General features: G+C 54.1%; 2 protein-coding genes across 3 annotated transcripts; one reads left to right on the top strand and one right to left on the bottom strand.

The window, feature by feature from the left end:
- Window positions 1-4,080: 4,080 nt before the first annotated feature.
- On the bottom strand, window positions 4,081-12,219 carry Mpst (mercaptopyruvate sulfurtransferase). Of its 2 annotated transcripts, none has more exons than XM_006979105.4 (3): window positions 12,081-12,219; window positions 8,314-8,935; window positions 4,081-4,692 (listed from the first exon to the last, which is right to left on the bottom strand). In XM_006979105.4, the coding sequence occupies exons 1-3, from the start codon at window positions 12,159-12,161 to the stop codon at window positions 4,394-4,396; spliced, it is 1,002 nt and encodes a 333-aa protein (XP_006979167.2). In that variant the 5' UTR covers window positions 12,162-12,219; the 3' UTR covers window positions 4,081-4,393. The 2 variants fall into 2 exon arrangements, with proteins under 2 accessions (XP_006979167.2, XP_076412358.1); XM_076556243.1 differs by lacking the exon at window positions 12,081-12,219 and adding an exon at window positions 11,997-12,032.
- A 676-nt stretch (window positions 12,220-12,895) lies between these two features.
- Window positions 12,896-19,681, top strand: Tst (thiosulfate sulfurtransferase). Its single transcript, XM_006979102.4, has 2 exons — window positions 12,896-13,637; window positions 19,211-19,681. The coding sequence occupies exons 1-2, from the start codon at window positions 13,043-13,045 to the stop codon at window positions 19,507-19,509; spliced, it is 894 nt and encodes a 297-aa protein (XP_006979164.1). The 5' UTR covers window positions 12,896-13,042; the 3' UTR covers window positions 19,510-19,681.
- Window positions 19,682-21,183: the final 1,502 nt, after the last annotated feature.

The raw sequence follows: 21,183 nt of genomic DNA, 5'->3' as shown, positions 1-21,183 counted from the left end.
GAGGGGAGGAACAGGTGGAACCCACTTTTACAGGGGGTCCCTCCACACATGGGCTTACATAGCCACCTCACGCAGCTATGCCACGCGTAGATTACGTGATCATGCAGCACACAGATCACACAGGCCCTGGGATGACCAGGCATCTTGCTTGGCTACTGGACTGCACATGCGCGGTGATGCAGCTGGGGGAGTGGCCGGGAATTCTAACACCTGGTGCTGACAGGTCCTAACAGTCTGGGCCCTTGATTTGAGAGCAATCAGCCTCTGAAGGGAGCACCAAGTACCAAAAAGGGAGCACCAAGTACCAAAAACACCAAACAAAGCTTTGGGAGTTGGGGAGCACCTCACCCCAGTCAGGAAATCTTTTCCTTTCCCTTCCCGCCCCCCCTCCCTTTCTTTCTCTCTTTTTGAGATAGGGTTTCTCTGTGTAGCCCTGGCTGTTCTGGAACTCGCTTTGTAAACCTGGCTGGCCTCGAATTCAGAAATCCACCTGCCTCTGCCTCCCGAGTGCTGGCATTAAAGGTGTGTGCCACCACTGCCGGCTGAAGATCTTTATGCTTAAAACGATGAGGCTTCCAGGTACCTTAAGAGCTCAATCCTTTCTTTCTCCAGGTGACCCCACCCTCCCCTGTGCTCACTGGCTCGGGGGGCTTCCAGATGATGCCAAGGCTTCCCTTATGCCTGTCAGGGCTCTTGCTTCCATTTTTTTTTTTTTTTTTTTCCAGCAGAAAGGCTGAGGCCCAGGAAGAGAGCTCCTGGGCAAGGCCAACTCCACAGGGCCAGGCCCGGGGCACTGCTCTGATCCACAGTACAACCCTCTGGTTGATGGGTGCTTTGGACCATGACCCTTTAGCCGCAGCTGTCCAGAGAACTGGAACATTCTAATGCGGCCGGTTAGTCAAGGCTGGGAAAGGCTTCACTGCGAGGGTTCAGCAAATATTTGTCAAGTAGACAAAACTCTGGTCATTGCTGGTGTTGCAAGTTCCTTCCTGGACCCCTGCAGAGGTGGGGGGAGGGATGGGGTGCATGCAAGCTGAGGTGGGTTCTGCAGAGTGCAGTCAGTTATTCTGGTGTACAGCCTAGCGGGAGGCAGGGTAGAACTCTGAGATGGCCCTGGGTCAATGCCGGAAGCCCTGGCTGAGTTCAGGTTTCCTCAGAGTCTGTTCCAATCACCATGGACTTTCCCAGGACAGAAAGGCCTCAGCGGGGTCAGTCATTGCTTCCTTGCTGGAGTTTGGGTCTCTGGCTGAAATCTGTCACTCAAACCTTCCCTGGAACCGTGGAAGCTCTCTATCATCTTCTGTGCATGTAACACACATGTTTCTGTTCTCTTGATCTCCAAATCTGGAAAAACACTGCCGACAAGATGCCCTAAAGAGACTTCTGCTCTGGGTATTAAATCTCCAGTTAGGCTTTGCACACTTAGGCAAATCACTCCACCGGTCAGAGCTGCCCCCCTACCCCCCATTTCATAAATGTAGCCTGTTATAAAGCAGATCATCTCACAGTGCTCTTTAATCTTTGGAAAATGATAGAAGCTTCGATTTCTTCTCTTGGTTTGAAAGATCTTGACGCAAGGACATAATTCTTATACTCCTTATTTTCTCTCTACCAATGCCAGAGAAAACTTAACCTGCCTAACTACTAAAAGTAATAGTATTGGGGCTTGCAAGATGGTTCACTGGATAAAAGTGCTAGCGGGCAAGTCGAGTGACCTGAGTTCGATCCCAGGGACCCATGTGATAGAAGAAGAGAACTGAGTCCCAAAGTTACCCTTTGATCTTAAGAGCATTTGGGAGGACACACATACACACACACACACACACACACACACACACACACACACACACACACACACAGACAGAATATAAAAAATGGAAAAATACAAAATAAGTAATGAAAAAAAACAAACCACTAGTATTTGATGTTTACTGTGTCCAGCCCCAGGCTGAATCATTTCTGTGGATTATGTCGGCTTATCCCTCCTGATGCTAAGACACAATGAGACCCACTTAAAAGACGAAGAAACCAAAGCCAAGACAGTCTGTCTGCCCGCAGTCAGTCAAGCAGCTCCTCTGGAGGAGCTGGGTCAGGAGCGCAGGCATAGGGCTCATGTCCCTAGAACTAAGGAAGCAAGGCTTGCCGGAGGCCCTCAGGCAGGGAGCTGGGGGTGGAGGGCAGGACTTGGATATAAAGGTAGGGGGCTTCACATCAGTTGAGAGGCTGGGGGTGTCTCTGCCCACGCTGCTCCTGACTGCTGCTGTCAGATGTCCTTTTGTTTGTGAGGTCGTGTTTTCTCCTCGGAGTGTCGGGCATCAATTGGCATCCAGTGGGCAGAGGCCAAAATGCTGCTGAGCATCCCACGGGCACAGGATGTCCTTCACAGCAGAGCTGTCCAGCCCGAGGCAGTGGTGCAAGACTGCTGTGTCTCTGGCCTGGGTTCCTGCTTGACTTCCTTCTTCTGACGCAAACTGGCTTCCTACTTTACAGAACAGGGCACAGGGGCTGGGGAGGCCGGGTGTCCTCCAGAGCTCTGGCTGGAGGTAGCAAGAAACCTGATGCTGTCTTCCCCCTGTCCTGTGGACTTAGGACAGTTGAAGGGAGAGGGAACTCAGAGTTAGGATTCAAGGCCTGGGTTTCCAGCTCTACCGGAAGCACACAGTTAAGTTCTGCCTTGCTCCGGTTTATTCCCAGAAGATAAAACAGACAGTGCCACTTCCACAGTCCTAGTAACAACAGACATGGTGCTAGCCTGTGCCTCTGGGAAAGCATTGGGGGCAAGATAGGGAGTCTGTCTGTGGCTTAGCTTAGCAGTACAGTGGGAAGGCCCTGGGTTCAATTCCCTGTACTGCCAGAAGGGGGCAGAAAAATCAGGGAAGGGTGACCCAGGTTCTGACAGACCAAGGGAGCTTTCTAGACAACTGAGTTCAGCTTTGCCTGAGGATAAATGCAGACAGTAGCAGATGGACCTATTCTGGGACGATGGTAAGGCTGGTTCCCTGGAGCAGAAAGGCTCAAAGCCCGGAGCCCACCCATAGCACGAGTTCATTACATACTTATTAGTTTGCGATAGCGTGTCTGTGTGTGTGTGTGTGTGTGTGTGTGTGTGTGTACATGCCACAGCACCCCCGTGGAGGTCAGAGGATCACTTTCCAAAGCTGTTTACTTCCACCTCGTGAGTCCCACGGATTAAACCCAGGTATCATGAGGTTTTGTGGCAAACGTTTAGCCTCTGAGTCATCTCACCGGCTCCATTAAAACGTTTTTATTTCATTAAAAAACTTTATTTCATAGCATGAGTTCAGGGAATGCTTTTGAGTGGAAGCTGCTATGGTTTGGGGCCCTGATTCTCCTCCTGACTCAGCCCCTCCTCAGAATACTCTGGCAAGGTTGGAACAGCCTCCTGAGCTGCCGACCCATCTTTCTCCAGAAAGGACCTGTAGTTGGTCACTTATGTGTAGCAGGCTCCCTGTGGGATCCTAGACGAGTCACTGCCAGCTTTACCTGATACCCAGAGGCGGGGCAGTGGAGACAGCTCAACCAGGCTTACAGGACTTGCGTTCAGTCCTCAGAACCCGTGGAAGACAAGTCAGGCGTGGTAGTGTGTGCGGGCCATGGTGGTGTGCATGCCGTGGTGGTGTGCATGCACCATGCTAGCACTGCAAGGACAGAGGTGAGTCCCTGGGGAGTGCTGGCCAGCCAGTCTAGCCCACTTGGTGAGTTCTTGACCAGTGAGAGACCCTGTCTCAAAAAACCCGAGGAGGAGGGTGCTTGAGAAACAACAGCAGAGACTGTCCTCTGATCTCAACGCACATGCACATCCACACACACAAACTCACATGCATACACACACAAGTGAAATAGAAACGAAGAGCCCAGAAGCCAGAGGGGAACTCCAGGATAACAGGCAGATGACAGTATGTCACTGCGTCTGGGAGCAGGGTCTCTGGGGCCCCAGCATCATTTGAAGGCAACAATAGTTCCTCCAGCCTTTGTTTGGAGGAACCAAAACCATTTCTGCTGGGTGTTCAGGAATCCCCGGCTCCTCATGAAACTGAGACAGTCTCACAGCCACAAAGGTTTTGTGCTCGGTGTTTTATTTTCCAACAGTGAAACAAGCTGGGGTGTGGGGGGGCCCAGCTTAGCACCATGCAGGCTGTTCTGCTGTCTGGCCTCCCTCCCACCCCTGGGTAGGGCACCCTATTACTGCCACCTGCTTTGCTAACTCCACTGGGTGCCCATGAGTCATTGGAACTCCTGGCCTCTCGAATGTCACCTCCAAACACTACCTGAGTTGTCTGAGGAAGGACTCTTGGCAAAGCAGAGTCAGAGCCACCAGGCTGGCACCATGATGGTCAGATGTCCCCCGAGCTGTACTGTGTCCCGCCTGGCCTTACTGGGTCTTCCCTCGGCCCTCGGAGATGACATGCTCAGGCTGGGCACGCATGTACCACTCTACCCAGGAGCCATCATAGACAGGCACATCGGGTTTGCCACAGAGGAAGGCCCCCAGGACCACGTGGCAGGCTGTGACACCAGAGCCACATGTGGCTACCAAGGGCTTGGACAGGTCCACATTCTTCTCCTGGAACAGGCGTCGGATCTCCTCTGGGCTCTTCTCTAGGCCCTCCTTGGTCAGGAATTCAGTGAACGGGATGTTTACTGAGCCAGGGATATGGCCAGGTTCAATGCCTGCACAGAGGAACACATGGAAGGGCGGTATGAGTGATGTCTGGTGTTGCTGGTATTTGTGGTATCAAGCCTCCCACCACAGCAGAATGCCAAATGTGTTCCCAATGTCTGATCTTATCCTCCAACCACCAGTGCTAGGTCCCCCCACCACACAGATGGCCAAGCTGAGGCTAAGTAACATCCAAAGTTGATACACTCAGCTAATTGCCGGCTAGAGTTTGAATCCTGGAACTAGACTCTGCCAGAGCCACAGCAGACCCTGGGCTTCCTGACCATGAACCTTGGAGGCAGCAGAGCAATACACATGACCTCTGTCCAGTTACGACTTGGGGCATCTGGAGGCTAGAGTTGGTATACAGGGCAGACAGGCAATAACCAGATAATTGCTAGCGTGACAAAGGTGCCCCAGGGCTATGGCATAAAAATAGCAGTAGTCATCAGCACAGCTGACATGGCTGAATGCTCGCTTTGTGCAGGATAGTGCCTGGACCCACCTCAGTGGCACCTTCTCCTTCAGTACCACCCAAAGTCTACGGGAAAGAAATGACTGTCACCCTACCCCAGGAGAGCAAGGCACAAGAAATAGCAAGTCCTAGCTAGCAGTGGGTGGAGAGAGTGGTACCCACCCCAGAGCCTGAGCCACCATGGAGCAGGGCTCAGTGTCTAGGGAGGGTGGAGCCTTCTCCCAGGACGAGCGGAAGTCAACCAGTCAGGGAGCCTGATAGTGAGCACAGAAGGCAGGAAGGACCCAGAAACCCTGAACTAGGCACAGTACATCATGGCCACCGAGGCTCAGACAATAAGGAGGAATGCCTCAGTGTGCCCGGAAGAAGACTTTGGGCTCTGGTCTGGCCGTAGGGGAAACCAGATTTTATCCTTAGAAGAATTCAGTCTTGAGGATCAGCTAACAGAGTGCTTGCCTAGCATGCGTGAAGCCTTGGGTTTCACCTTCAGCACCTCAAAAACCAATTCTGGTGACGCCTGACTGTAATTCCAGCACTTGGGGAGTGAAGTCAGGAGGATCAGAACTTTAAGATCATTCTGGGCTACACAGCATGCATGTTTGAAGCCAACCTGGGCTACCTGAGACTGTTAAAAGAAAAAAAAAAAAAAAAGACAGTCTGATGGATGAGGACCTCAGCAAAGCCAGACAAGTGTGGATTAATTAGGAGGGTCACTTTACTCCTGGCTCCCAAGTCCCAAGAGCTCCAATGCGCATTTTGTCTCTGTCTTTCAGCCAGAAGTTACTAATGCCTCATTTTCACAGAAGGGCTGAGACGCCCATTAGAATGAAACCTCACAGCCGGGCCATCTGGATTCTGAAATGAGGCTGTTAGAAACTTCTGCCTTGGTTTCCCTGTACTTGGTGTGAGCTGCTGGTCCACAACAGTCTCTATCCTCAGAGGATGGTGGGAAACGGCACTCCCGAGCTTAGAGAGGGTTCGGTAGGTCGGTCATTCCCAGCAAAGTAGGCCTCCTAAAAGTCATCCTATGGAGCCCTTCCCAAAGCTCCAAGAGGAGCAAGCTATTGAGCCAGGATGCTACGGATAAATCAAGTCAGGGCTTCCTCATACCTCCAGCTTTACCCAGCAAAACATGCACCCTGCCCTGCTGGACTGAAGAGGCAAATGACAGGTGTCCTTGGCCAGATCTGGGGCTGGGGAGTAGAAATGGTGATGCTTTCAATACAAGCTAACAAGCCTTCCCGCCTGGCAGCCTGGACCATGCTAACTAGCCTGCTAGGTTCTTAGCAATCCCTCCCATTCACAGATGAGTAAGTGTGATGGCAGGACACCCTAAAACCTCCCGAAGGAGCCTGAGCACAGAGGCAAACGCTGATGAAGCCACTCCCCACCTTGTGAGTACAGTTTATCCGCGTGCGTGCACAGAGCTGGGCAATTTAGGTATGGTTGCTCTTTCACACAATGATCTCACCCATTATGGTCCCTCCCATTTTACTGCTCTCCTTATACGCCTTCAAGGGCCACCATCCAGAGGGGCTAGGTGACCTGCCGGCTGCTCCCCAGACAATACGGGCAGAGACGGGGCTCTGAACCCAAGCCTGGACCAGCAGCTGCCTTGTGTGGCTTTTCCCCTGGGACTGAGTTTGGGGGCACCCTCACTGGGCTAGAGCACGGGAAATTGCTGTCTGAGTAGGTTCAAAGCTGGTGGGGTATGTCTGCAGTTTTCCTAGGGCTGGAGACGCAGCAGTACTGTTCCGTCGGACTCCAGGAGGCAGGAGGCTCTGAAGTCCCCAGAACACCTCTGGGTCATGGACTCAGTGCTAGGTACTGAACTGTCAGGCTGTGAGCCTGAGCACTTTAGAGGTGCTTTAGAGAGGGCACAGAGGCGCTTCCAGGGTTATGGCCAGCTCCTGCACCCTAGCCAGCTGGAGAGAAATGGTGGGGGAATCACTGGTTGCTCGCTGTGGTTAAGTATGCAAGGAGTCTGAATCCACAGCAGCTCCTTCCTGAGACCTCAGGCAAGGCAGCCCCAGGGCTATTTCCCTCCCCTGCGCAATGGCAGTACATGCATTGCTCCACAGCTTCAGGAGAATTGGGGCCTGGACCCCCAGGACACCCAATCATATGAAATGACATCCTGTCACGCAACCTACACACACCTAACATTTAAAACATCTCTAGATTCTCTCCCACCCCTTTCTCTTCCTTTTAAGTTTTGAGACAGGATCTCACTCTTGTAGTCCAGGATGACCTGGAAATCACTATGTAGCCCAGGCTGGCCTCAAACTCATGATTCACCTGCCTCAGCCTCCAAATGCTGGGATAACAGCCATGAGCTGCTGCACCCATCCCTGGATTACTTTCAATATCCATTTTTTTCATAGCGTCAAACATACGTAGTTACACTGTATCATTCAGGAATAATGACAGGGACAGGAACAGCACACTCTCCGTACAGACAGAAGATAAATTGTTTTCTGAGGTTGTTTACACACAGGGATGTGGTGTCTACAGGTACAGAAAGCTGGCTGTACCTATCTCTTCGGAGCTTTGGAAGGCTCACACCAGTATGGCTATATAGCCCGGTCTGCTTTGTGGAGTCTCTTCCCACATCACACAGGGCTTTTCCTGGAGAAGCCTAGGCCACAGGCATCTGGCTTGGCCCTCACCCAGAGCACCGACCACTCAGTTTGACTCAGTTTGGGTGATACACCCTATTCCCCTCTCGGGATCTCTTAGCAATTCTGGTGGCAGTTGGAGACATCCTGCACCCCATTAACTCGGGAGCTGCAGGCCAGACCTCAGTCAAGACCAAGCTTGGGTCCTTCCTAAACCAGCTGGGGGCTGCCTCCTGCTATCATGCGGTGGCCTCACACAAGCACGGTATTGCAGAGCTGTTTGGACTATCACACTCCTACAGGGGCGCCCTGGATTCTCAAGGTACTTAGGCAACCTGTGCTCAAAGTTCCGAAACCATGAGGTACTGTTGTGGCCTCCACTGTAAGAAGGAAGCAAGAGGCTCAGGATGAGGCGCCCAGCAACCAACCCTTCTCCCCTGCTCTGTGTGCTTTGAAAGGCCAGCACAAGGCTAGGCCGTGTAGGGGCGCACACCAGCCTGTCCCCACGCCCTGCTCGGCGGGTTTCCCCAGTGTGTTACCATCTCGGGGTTCCGGCTCCGTGCCCCGGAACCGGCCAGCTGCGCGGGCATCTACCACCTGGAAGCGCCGGGCCTCCAGGTTCTCCAGGAGGTCCTTGTGGGTCTTGATGAAGGAGGGATCTAGCTGCGCGCGGAACTCTGCGGGCTCCGGGTGGCTCTTGCTGGAGCTGATTGGCAGCTTCTGGCTCAGCCAGTAGCGGAGGCCGCCGTCCAGCAGCGACACGGAGCGGTGGCCGAAGGCGCGGAACATCCACCAGACCCGCGGCGCCGAGTAGAGGCCCTGGTCGCTGCCATCATAGACCACGACGTGCGTGGTGGCGCCCACGCCCAGGCTTCCTGCGTAATCTGCAAAGTCCGCGGCGCTAGGCAGCATGTGATCATAAGGCGATGTGTGGTCGCTGCAATGATCGATGTCAAAGAAGGTGGCGCCTGGAATGTGGCGCTCCTCGAACTCCTGTCGCGCATTGCGGCCCAGCTTGGGCAGATACCAGGAGGCATCCAGTAACTTCAGTGCCTGCGAGGCGCGCGGCGACTTCAGAGCCTCCGCCACCCACTGCGCAGACACAAACGCTCGGAAAAGCTGCGGGGCGGCCATGGCCTCCGGGATGCTCGGATTGCGGGCCTGCAAGACAGGAGAGATACCAGAATCGAGAGACTGGCCTGCTGTCAGGGGCTTTGGCTGGGGCATGTGTGCTGATCGGCGGAGGTGGAGCCTGAGCACCGGCAGAGCAGAGTCCAGGAATGCTGAAAGGCCCGGGGTGAAGCCAGGATCAGGCTTTATCACTCAGGGACTCCCTCTGCCAGGCCTTGAATCATACACAGCTCCAATTGACTTTATGACCGTGGGCGCCGGGGGAGGGTGGTGCGCGCCCCTCACTCGCTATTCCTTACCCAGCATGCGGGTGGGTAGGGTCGGGCCAGGGGCAGGCCAAACGGGCCCTTAAGTAAAGCAAACAAGGCCAAAGTTTCAGGCCTTCTCTAAGATGCAGCAGCCAAGCTTCGCAGCCAATCAGATTCACTCATTCATTGAGCGGTTGTAGGAGCCCAATGGGAACAATAACCAGAATTCACCCTTAGCCCAGTGCCATTTAATCCTCCTGTATTACAACACTTGCCAGAGCAGCCTCTCCCCAACCTGTTGAAGGAACAGCCTTAAGAATTTTGGTGCTGTCGCCTTGTTCCGAAAGCCACCGAGGCTTCTAGATGTGCTTTGAGTCACCTCGTGTGGCAGCTTGTACCTCCTAGAATACCAATACTCAGGAGACTGAGGTAGGAGGACCTGAGTTCAGGGCCAGCCTAGTCTACATAAAAAGTTCCAGACCAGCCGGGCGGTGGTGGTGCACGCCTTTAATCCCAGCACTCGGGAGGCAGAGGCAGGTGGATCTCTGTGAGTTCAAGGCCAGCCTGGTCTCCAAAGCGAGTTCCAGGAAAGGCGCAAAGCTACACAGAGAAACCCTGTCTCGAAAAACAAAAAAAAAAAAAAAAAAAAAGTTCCAGACCAGCCTGGGCTACTCAGCAAGTCCATCTCAACAAAACAAAACAACAACAAAAAACAGAAAAAAGTAAAAACAAAACAAAACAAAACAAAAACCAAACAAATGAAAGCTTCGAGCATACTCACTGGGGACAGGTTTGGTCACTGGCCCAGGCCCTGTGCTGGGGACACTGAGGACCCTTCACTTTGGTAGGCCCCAGAGCAGCTCAAGCAATAATGCAAGTGAGGAATTCTGGAGTCGAGTGTGAGCACCAGGGCCTCTACCTCAGCCTTGAAGGCAGGGAGAAGACGGTGGACTTCTTGAAGGAAGCAGAGCACATTTTGACTTACGGCATGGGTAGGAATAAGGAGGTAGACTTGGACTCCGGCTAAGGGCTGATCCCAGCGTTTGCGACGCGACTAGATGTGGTAGTGGGGTGCAGGAGGGTGTGTGTGTGTGCGTGTGCGTGTGCGTGTGTGTAGGGCAGAGGACACTCTCAGCGGTCAGATGGGTCCTCAGGCACTAGCCATTTTACGTTATTCCATTTTTGAGATGGAGTCTTTCTATGGCCTGGGACTCACTTTGGCTGGCTGGTTCCTGAGCCTCGGGAATCCACCTGCCTGGCCTTCCCCGGTGCTGGGGTTACAGACGTGCAACATGCCTTGTGTTGTTGATGTAGGCTCTGGGGACTTGGGCTTGCAAGGCAAACACTTACTTGAGTGAGCTGTCCTCCCAGCACTGTGTCTGCCCCCTCCAGGGTCTCACTCTGTATCCTAAACTATCCTGGAACTTGAAACCATGTCCTGCTGCCTCAGCTTCCAGAGTAGGGGAATTGCAAGCATGTACCAGACTCCAAAACCCGCCTCTTAGTGAGATTTAAAAACGAATAGAGAAGGACCACCATCATGTACCCTATATACAGCCTCTTTGGGTGATATTTAGGGCAGTGAAATGAAAAGCTGTTACTTCTTCCTTTACTTTCATAAGTGGCTCTTGAATCTACAGCGGCAGATTCTTAAGACTTCCGGGGCGTTAGACTTTGGAGGTCTGAGGTCCCCTGACCTCACCTCCCTGATTAACTGACAGTTCTCACAAAGGACCCTGGGCAGCAGGAAGAGGGTCAGAGAGGCTAGGTTAATGGGTGTCCCTGAGGGGCAGAAACCCGAAAGAGACTAGGTTCCTTTGTGGGCCAGGATCCCAGGGGAGAGCGGTCCTCTGGAGGACTTTCAGGACACACAGGACTGCCCCAGGCCATCCTAGGGCTGGTGTGAGTTCATACACCGCACCCATGGAGAGGGGGGCTCAGACTCTAGAGCATCTCCCCACCTGGAACCCTCTTGGCACTTTCTCTTCCTGACGGTCAAGCTCAAGGCTCAGGGGATGCTGGGAAAATGCTAAGCAGTGTTTGAATATTTGCAACACACGGTGACAGTATTTCAGGGCAGGATCAGTGTTCAATAAAGGGGAAGGAGAGTCAAGAGAAAGTCATTCCAGGGGAACAGAATAGCCCGTGGAGGTGTTGTCCAGCCATTTTGCAAGAGCCATGATCTATATCCAGATATTTTTGCCAACCGGCATTTACATAAATTTACAATGAAGTGGTAAAAATTGAAGTCCAAGGCCATTAATAAAAAAGCACAAAGTTTCAAGGACAGGCAGGTAAACCAAGGCAGCTCTCACCACTGTGAGCTTCGGGTCTGAAATTAGTAGCTGCTCCACCACAGCGCCCTGGCACCTCCCGGCTCGACCCGTTTCTCCTGTTGGGAGAAGTTTCAGCCCTATCCCGCAGGGTCGGTAAGGCCGTGCCACCGCAGGCGGGCCTGGTAAGACTTGGTTTCATTTCATTCCAGCGTGTTCTGCTACTTTCTCGCCTGGCGGGACACACTGGGTCTTCTCACCACAGCACCTCTGAATGGCTTTGTTGGTTCTCGCGGGCCTTCCTACTTTCTCAGGAGACACCAGGTCATCCCAAACCCGAGCCCGCCACTGCTACCCACCTAACTCTTACCCCACCCCGACCCACAGGCGGTCACAAGCAGCCGCAGACAGTTCCCCTTAAGGCAAATTAGGGGCGCCCTGGAAACTCTTCTCTCGTAGACTGTGTCCCCTCCTCCACTCCCGCGTGGTATCACGCTATGCAACCCCGAAAAGCACCCCCCCCACACACACACACAGAAAAGCAAATAGGACGCGTTGGGCAGCAGATACCAGGGTTCCGAGCTCCCCGGTTCCCAGCTCCGCCATGTCACCCCCTCCCCGCGCCCTCAGCGGTCCCCTCCTTCCGCCACCAACCTGCGGCCAGCCAAAGGGAGGAGACTTGGGCACGGCCCACTGCCTCGGCCACTCCGAGCTGCTTCTGGCTGCACCTTCCATTCCCCGGGCTGCGGGGGAAGCATTCTCCCTGCAGCCGGGTTGTGCACTGTCCCAATGTCACCCCTAGCCTCCAATAGTCCCTGTCGGTGTGAAAACTGTCCCACCAGAAGGGGCAAACAGAGTTCCCGTGCGAAGGCGCAGAGGCCGCTCGAAGTCCCAACTGTCTGCAAGAGAAGTCCCCCCGTGGGAGGCGGTAGAATGGTGCGGGCCACTTGGGGACACTCCCGGCTCTGGGTTTGAACCCTTCAGCTTCTCCGGAGCGCAAGGGCGAGTGCCTGCGAAGCTGCCAGGGCGAGTGAATGCAGCGGGCCGCCCAGGATGGGGCTGCCAGCTGGGCCACTTGCGGCCCAGGGGAGGATCCTGGTGGAGAAAGCAGGGCAGGGCGCTTGGGACCCCTTCACCGGACTTGGGCATTCTAGAAGCCAGAGAACCCAGGCTGTAGGGGACGGAAACAGAACGGCTAGCGAGTGGTTAATGCGCCCCGGAGATGGGACTCGAAGCCCAAGGGCTATTTTCCCTACTTAGGACCTGTGTGTTCTCCCCATCCCTGCAGACAGGGTCCTGAGCCAGCCCCTTCCAGCAGCGAGGCCATAGGAGCGCGCAGAAGCTCTTGGCCACGCCCACCTGCTCTTCTTGGGACCAGACTGGGAGGGCGCCGGGGCAGTAGGAGGGGCCGAGCAGGCTTTCCCTAGGGAATGTGCAAACCTATCCCACAGTCCCCCAAGTCTATCTCTGTGTGTAGTTACCATTGCACGCTGGGAAAGTGTAGTGGGGACAACAGCTCCGCCCCCTGGGCTCCGCCCACCGCACTCAGTCCTCTCTGGCCTGTGTCTTTCCTGGTTCCCACCCGCGCCAGGTGACACGCAGAGCTGACACTAACTATGGTTCACCAAGTGCTCTACCGGGCGCTGGTCTCCACCAAGTGGCTGGCGGAGTCCATTCGGTCCGGCAGCCTGGGGCCCAACCTCCGGGTGCTGGACGCGTCATGGTACTCTCCGGGGACCCGCCAGGCTCGCAAAGAGTACCAGGAACGCCACGTGCCTGGTGCGTCCTTTTTTGATATAGAGGAGTGCCGGGACACCGCTTCGCCTTATGAGATGATGCTGCCCAGTGAGGCCCACTTTGGGGACTACGTGGGCAAGCTGGGAATCAGCAACGACACGCACGTGGTGGTGTACGATGGAGACGACCTGGGCAGCTTCTATGCGCCCAGAGTGTGGTGGATGTTCCGTGTGTTTGGCCACCGCACGGTATCAGTGCTCAATGGTGGCTTCCGGAACTGGCTGAAGGAGGGCCACCCAGTGACATCTGAGCCCTCACGGCCAGAGCCAGCCGTTTTCAAGGCCACGCTGGACCGTTCCCTGCTCAAGACCTATGAGCAGGTCCTGGAGAACCTCCAGTCTAAAAGGTTCCAGCTGGTGGACTCTCGGGCTCAAGGACGGTACCTGGGCACAGAACCGGAGCCCGATATAGTAGGTAGGTGTCCCTGTGGCCTTTGGGGGAGGATTGTCAATAAGAGGACGGGGAATCAGAATAGCAGGGACCCTCAGCCCCTCCATGTAGACTTGTCTTTCTATCTGTAAAATGGAAGTCAGCCTTGGAGGCTTTTGCAGCTTGGAGACGTGAGGGCCCAGAGTGCCCATAGATGTGTGCTAAGAAGCTGTCTGCCTCAGTAGAAGTGACTGGGGGCCATCCATCCATGTCCACTTCCAAGAACCAGCTCTCCCACATGCACTAGGATGTATCAAAGGGTGTCCTACCCACAAGCAATCATCTGCAGAATTGTACAGAGGTCTACAAGTACACTCACACCCTCTAGATCCCAGAAATCCTTTCAAACACCAACAGGGGCTTTCCCTGAGCTCTTCTGGGCCCCTGACTATTGTTTTGAATGGCAGCTCCCATTCATACATCAACAAGCAGCTGCAGCCCATCTGTGGAGCTGTTACAGCAGCTGCTAGCTTGTACCAGGGATATTGATACAAGGAAATACCCCTAACTTAGATGGGAAGATGAGATGCCAGGATATTGTTACTTGGTCAGTTAAGTGGCAGAGCCAGGATTTGAACCCAGTACTATTTTATTTTAAACCAGGGCTCTAAACCCAGATATAAACCCATTCCATGCCACCACCACATCCTAGGGTTCAGGGGAGCCTCCTGTGCCAGGCACTCCCAGAGAGATGGCCCTTAGGTCTCCTCCTCCTCCTCCTCCTCCTCCTCCTCCTCCTCCTCCTCCTCCTTCTCCTTCTCTCTCTCTCTCTCTCTCTCTCTCTCTCTCTCTCTCTCTCTCTCTCTCTCTGTGTGTGTGTGTGTGTGTGTGTGTGTGTGTGTGTGTGTGTGTGTGTGTGTGTGAAGCCTGAAGGAGTCTGCACAGCTCAGGAGTCAGAAAAAGCCTCGGGAGGGGAAACGCTGTCTTCTAGAGGCTTCTAATCAGAGGCGATGCCAGGTCTTACTTTACCTGAGCACAGGACTGGTGGCCTGCATCCTGTGCTCTTAGTTTTTCTTAGACCTGCCGGGTCTGACTTAACTCTGGGTAACATTTTGCCTAACTTGTTGCAAAATGTCTTTTCCTCTCTGCCAGCCAATGTCGGCAACACTGTTTTAACAGTCTTACTACTGAGCCGTCACCCCATTGGACAGAGGGGAGCTGAGGCACACAGGCAGGAGCAGGTCAAGGCCACACATCTAGTTGTCCCTCTCTCCCCAGGCCTTTGATGTCTCTGCCTGCTATGCCCGGGGAAGGTCGGGAGAGAAAGATTCACGCTCCTTAGGTACTTTCCAGAGACCCTGGACATGGAATGCCTGCAGCCCCTCCTGATCTTGGCTCAAAGTGCTTTTTCTTCTTGGAACTTGTGCTGGGGGAAGGGAGAGGGAACTTGGCTGGGGAGCTTTCCCAGCAGCCTGGAAAGCAAACTGAGAAATGAGCGATACAGGGCCCAAACATAGCGTTCCCACCATTTTATAGATGATGAAAACTGAGGGGAGACCGCCTGCCTGAGCTCAAGTGCCTCCCTATGTCACTTCCTATCTCTTCTGATTGCTCTGGAGTGCCAGGGAGCCCGGGTTCTCCCTCCAGCTCAGCCACTCCTATGTGGAGGGTATCACATGCTTGGCCCTGCATTTCCCAATCACAAACACGGAGAGGTCCCCAGCCCCACCACAGGCTCAAGGCTTTTGTTCCACGCAGCAAGTCAGCAGAGAGACTCTTTGGAGGGGAAGGCATTGAGCAAAGTCCAGGACCATCTAGACAGGTAGGGGATGGGCCACTTGCCCCATTCCCTTAGAGGATTTGCTGGACATGAGTGCACACTGCCAAGGTCATGGTTTGCTGCCTGGGATGGGTTTAGCGAGGTTCCTGTAGGTTCAGAAGTCCAGGTATAAAACCCCGGGGTGGGGGTGTGGGGGTGGGGAAGCCTTGACTCGTCATGTTCCTGAAGGGAGTGAAACAGAAAACAGGTCTTCAGAGACCCCATGACTACTTCCTGTCCTCTGGGAGCAATCACCTTCCCCTTGGGCCTTCAAGTGCCTTCCAGGGTCCTGAGTGAAGTGGGCAGAATAAAAGAATATTCAGGTGCGGCCATGTGTGACCACCGGAGAGAAAACCAGTCTTTTGAGGACTGAAGTGACCTATGTTCCTCAGAGTAAGTAGGAAGAATCATAGAGAAGAGAGGGACATTAGAATTCAGGGGTCTCTGGAGGCCTTGCCAGGCCTCAGTTTTCCTCATCTATAAAATGGGAATGCTAGGTTTGGGCCTGGAATCACTCATTTCTCAGTTGCTCAGCCTGTGTAGCTGTGAACCTGTTTTGTTTTGTTTTGTTTTTTTCCTCCCCATCTCCCTGGAGATGAGAAGGGGGAGGGTGTTGGTCCATGCTGAGTACTTTGATTTACAGTCCCCTGGATGCAGTCACTTCTGGAATCCTCAGTAGCCTTGCTGAGGGCCTGGCCTTGCTCCACTCAAGGCTACAGGCAGCAAAGAGAGCTTTACCTATGGCTGCTGTGGAGGGTGGGGTGAGCCAGAGCAACCATGAGGATGGGTGTGTGTGGGGGGCAAGAAAGGTCCAAACAGGTTTTCCTGGCCTCCAACAGCCATGCCTCTCCGTGGCTCAAGGGATCCTAACACCCCTGCTGACTTGAATCTCCTAAACCAAAGCTGGAACAGAGATTCCTAGACTTCTAGGCAGTTGAGGAACACAAGAAGTTATCTCAGTAATTCCCCTGCCCCAGCCTTCTTTTCCAGGGGAGCTTAGAGTGACTGAAAAACGAAGGCTTTGGAATCCGACTTGACATCACATGCCTCTGCTGTGTGCCTCTGGGAGGTTACTGCCTCTCTCTGAGCCTGGGATTCCCATTAGAGCTTGGAGGAAGGTCTCTTCGGGGTTGTGAGCAATGAGGGAGATATAGTTCTCTAGAGAACCCACTTTTGGAGTGCTGGTTGCCCGAAGCTGCCTGAACAGTGGCAGGCCCCTTGTGGGGAGGGGATGCCGGAAGCGTGCCATGGAAGGCAGGGTGGGAGTATGGCAGGGGCCCTGCTTCTGGCTGCAAGCCCCTTCCTCCATTTGGCAGTGTTCCAGAGCCCTCTGGCCCCACCCACAGGTCCCCTGGGCTCTCCCTCTGCACGCAGGCTGTGGCTTCTGTTCCTGTAAAGTCCCCAAGCAGAGGCTGGAGAGATGGTGATGGTTCCGTGAGTCATGTCCGTGCCTTGGGAGTGTGAGGACCTGGGTTAGATCCTCTGAGCCCACCCAGGTGACTCATGCTTGTCCTGGCACTGGGGAGGCAGAGACAGGCAGGTGTCTGGAGTTCACTTCATCTAGCCTCCCCCAAACAGCAAATTCCAGGCAGATGCGCCAATGGGGAGCATTAGCCTAGGTGATCCTCTCGTCTCCATGCACACGCCCACATGGGTGCAGTCCTTCAGCTGCCCCCCAAAGCAAAGCAAGCAAACAAACAAACACCCAGATGAGCCCTGGGCCTTCTTGGCAGAGGTGGTGGCCATTGCTGCCTCCTCAGGCGGGAGCCAAGGCTTCCCAGCATCCCTGGCTTCATCCTTCCTCAGACAAGGCCCCCTTTATAGACTCCAGAAAACAGTCAAACTGGTGTGTCACGGACAGGAAGAAAACAGCACTCAGAGGCCTGAGTGCAAATGGCCTTGCTCCCCAACGCCTGTGGGAAACCCCTGTAACCTGACAGCTGATGTCCGTAGGTCGGCTGCTCTCCACTGGCAGCGTTACACATTGCTGGTTTCGGGTCACAGCAGGAAGACGTCTCTCGATGTCGATGCCCTTTGCAAGCAAGGGCTGCTTGTGCTAGTGATTCCAGAATCTTCTTTTGGATGAGAGGGCTTCCCCATGGCTGCACTGACCAGCTGTGCACCCACTGCGCTCCGGGGTTCACTGGAGCCTTTTACCTACAGGAGGGGAGACTGAGGCCCCGAGGGCGAGCCTTCCTGTCTGTCTGATGCTGCTGGGATGTGACTTGCTCATAGCAATCAAAGCCTTCTCTTCCCCTCCCCCACTACGCCCGCCATGATGTCTCTGTCCTGCCCCAGGGTCCAAGTTTAAAGGTGGTGGGGATTTGGGGAAGCTGAGGAGATGGAGCTGTTCTGGCATGGCCCTCACTCTCCGTGTTGTCCATGGAGGGGTGCAGGGTGTACAAGGAAGAGAGAAATGGCTGAGCATGCAGGCACTGATAAGGTGCTATCAGCCAGCCACGGCCCATCTTCGTTGTTTGCAAGGGCCCTCCCCTTTTATTGGTTTGACGGTTTTCAAACAAGGTCTCACTCACTCTATAGCCCAGACGGACCTGTAACTCACTATATAGACCAGGCTGGCTTCAAACGATTGGTCGACCCTCCTGCCTCAGCCTCTAGCACGCAGGGGTTGCAGGTGTGTGTTAGCATGCATATCCACCACACAGGCTGGGTGTGCTCTAGAACTGGGTGTGTTCTAGAATGGACCCTGGCCTGCCCCACCTCTGCTCTGCTCTTGCTTAAGCTTCAGGGGTGTGTGATGGAGGGGATGGCATAACCCCCTTACCTAGATGGAGCACAGCGTTGGGAGCCACAGCGTCGGGGGAGACATCAATAGGGTTCAATATTTGTCTTTTTTGTTTGTTTGTTTTTCGAAACAGGGTTTCTCTGTGTGACAGCCCTGACTGTCCTGGAAGTCAATTTGTAGATCAAGTTGACCTTAAATGCACAGAGATGCACCTGCCTCTGCCTCCCAAGCGCTGGGATTAAAGGCATGCGCTGCCGGCCTGACCCAATAGTTATCTTTATGTCTTTTATTCTCACCCAGGAGCACTCACTCCCCATAGGGAAACTGAGGTGCAGAGAGCTGACAGGACTTACTTAGTGTCACCAATGTAGAAAGTGGCAGAGCCAGGACCTGAACACGTGTCTGATACCTGGTCCCTTCTCTTTTCACAACTATGTCCCTCACAGTGACATCAAGACTGGGTGTGTGGTCCTAGGGTCTGCCTGTCCTTCTTTGTGTCTTTAGCTGAGCTATTTCATGTCAGCACACCTCATTGTTTCCACCTGTAAAATAGGTCTACAGGAGTCTCTTTAATGGCTCACAAAGCCAGCCAGCTTCCACACACTCTTGCAAACTGCTGTCCAGGAGGGCCTGGATAGTTTCTCATCACCACATTCTCAGCAGTCAACACAGTGTGTAGCTTCTGTGTGAATTCCTCCCACCTGCTCTACCCAGTAATCCCAGGAGACAGATGCACACTACCGAGCCCATTCCACAGGTGAGAAAACCTGAGGTGTAGAGAGCAGCAGCAATCCGCAGAAGGCAGGGAAAAATTAGGATGTGTGCAGGTGTCTACTCAAGCAGAGGTGACTTGGGATATCCTTCCATTGAGATAGGTCGTGGGGCAGGGGCTGCAGGTCTGGGTCTTACAGCTTGCGTGTTGAAAATACATAGAGCAGGCAAGAAACTGAGTTCCTAAGAGAGCAAAGACATTATTTTTATTGGTGGTGCCCCCAGGTCCTCTAGTTTCCACTCCCTTACCTCCCCTAACCCATGTCCTCTATTGCTACTCAGGACTGGACTCGGGCCACATCCGTGGCTCAGTCAACATGCCCTTCATGAACTTCCTGACCAAAGACGGCTTTGAGAAGAGCCCCGAGGAGCTGCGTGCCATATTCCAGGACAAAAAGGTGGACCTCTCACAGCCCCTCATCGCCACGTGCCGCAAGGGGGTCACTGCCTGCCATATTGCCCTGGCTGCCTACCTTTGTGGCAAGCCCGATGTGGCTGTTTATGATGGCTCCTGGTCGGAGTGGTTCCGTAGGGCACCCCCGGAGACCCGCGTGTCCCAGGGGAAGAGTGGGAAGGCCTGAGTGCGCAAGGCTTCCTCCTCTGCACGCCCCGTTCAGCCAGTTCCCTTCAGTGAGGCCAGTGTGGCCTGCTATGGGTTCACACTTTCTTAGGCAATGGAAATTGACAAGATTTTTAGAATCGCTCTGAGTGCCTTCCTCCCACCACACCGGAATAAAGTGCCTTTTCTCAGAATTGTGTCTGCCCCCTTGCCCTGGGTTCCACCCTCTACCTTCGCTGACCTTTAGCCGAGATGGCCGTGCCGAGGACACTGTGGCCTGGACTTGGTCTTGGCCAAGGCAGCTGGGTGCCCTCTCTTGTGTTGTGTGGCAGACTTTCCCTAAGAAGACACGACACACACACATCTACACACCCCAGAAAGGGAACCCACGGTGCGCCAAAGTAACCACTGCACCGGTGTCCAACTTGGGTGAACCAAGGGGTTTTTATTGGGGTTATTCACAGGGTGAGGGGTTGTTTAGGAGGGATAACCCAGCAGCAGCTGCATCACCAAAGCTCACCCCCCACATGGATGACAACTCACAGGAGCTGTGGCCCTGGAGATGTCCGCACAGCGTGCGGACAGCGCCACAGTCTAAGCAAGTCTGCAGCTCTGCTGGTGTGAGTGCCCGCCCCAGCACTTTGTTATACTGCTGGGGAGGGACTTATGAATCATTCAAGTTTTTGTTATTCCAAACATGTGTCTTGTATTTATCTCCGGAGACCACCCTTCACACACACACACACACACACACACACACACACACACACACACACACACCACTCCTGGAGGGAATGTTTCAGTTACGAGGAAACTTTCATCACTAGTTGGGGATGCTCTGCCATAAAGGATGCTGGGACCTACCTGAGAGGATTATGAAGGAGAATGAGGATGACAGAGAGAGAGGAAGCCACGACTAGCCTAGTACTGAGTCCTCTCTGTGGGCTCCACTCCCCAAGCGTAGGGAGGGAGAGAGAAGCTAGCCTTCCAAAGGCCCCAAAGAAGCACCATCACTTGCTCAGTCTGAATAGACCCTCTGGGGATGGTGGGGGGGTGGTTGGGGCAGGGACAGCTCCATTGAGGGGTTCTGCAAGCCTGGCAAGTAGTAGCAGGAAGCCACCATAAGTGAGGGCTTCCTGAAGACACAGAAAGATCACTGCTGATGCATTTTGAGTTTTACAAAAACTAGCTTTGAGGTTCTGAGCGGAATTCAGGACCCATCGACTGGAGATCTGGCTCCTTCTGCAGAGGGAAAGAGGGGCCCTGAAGAGCCAGGACCATGTTTGTTGGGGAGGAAGCCCAACCCAGTGCTGGAGCAAGAAGGGCCCAAGAGCTCCTGGGGAGGGGCTCTGGGCTTCAGGCTAGATCTCATCTCTGTCACCTCTCCCCTTCCCATGCCGGTTTCCCCCTCTCGGAACCTGGATGGACCTAAACAACTTTGGGGACAAAGGACAAGTGGCCCTCTCCTGCTCCTCCCGTCCCAGCTGCTCTGTCAGCACAATCTCAAAGCAGCTGTCAAGAGTCTTGGAAGTGAGCAGGACTCCCGCAGCAGGCCCTGAAGACCTCTGGGGAAAGGAGGAGGCATTGAAGGGAGAGCTAATACAAAGGGCCTGAGGCCGCTGTGCTCAGCTGGGGCCATGGGTGGGGTGCATGGGCAAGTGGAAGGGTCCACAGCAGAGGGGAGAGAGCATGTCAG

Source organism: Peromyscus maniculatus, chromosome 20 (assembly GCF_049852395.1).
Source record: "Peromyscus maniculatus bairdii isolate BWxNUB_F1_BW_parent chromosome 20, HU_Pman_BW_mat_3.1, whole genome shotgun sequence".
Lineage (NCBI taxonomy): Eukaryota > Metazoa > Chordata > Mammalia > Rodentia > Cricetidae > Peromyscus > Peromyscus maniculatus.
Note: the sequence above shows the minus strand (reverse complement) of the source record. Positions and strands in the feature narration are given on the sequence as shown.

What these genes read in the sequence shown, in the direction of transcription:
- Mpst (XM_006979105.4), bottom strand. Translation starts at nt 12,161, where the DNA reads ATGGAAGGTGCAGCCAGAAGCAGCTCGGAGTGGCCGAGGCAGTGGGCC. An exon ending in CTCCCTTTGGCTGGCCGCAG is followed by an intron (nt 8,936 to 12,080) that starts GTTGGTGGCGGA and finishes CCTGTCTTGCAG; the next exon opens with GCCCGCAATCCGAGCATCCC. An exon ending in GGAGCCGGAACCCCGAGATG is followed by an intron (nt 4,693 to 8,313) that starts GTAACACACTGG and finishes TCCTCTGTGCAG; the next exon opens with GCATTGAACCTGGCCATATC.
- Tst (XM_006979102.4), top strand. Translation starts at nt 13,043, where the DNA reads ATGGTTCACCAAGTGCTCTACCGGGCGCTGGTCTCCACCAAGTGGCTG. An exon ending in ACCGGAGCCCGATATAGTAG is followed by an intron (nt 13,638 to 19,210) that starts GTAGGTGTCCCT and finishes ATTGCTACTCAG; the next exon opens with GACTGGACTCGGGCCACATC.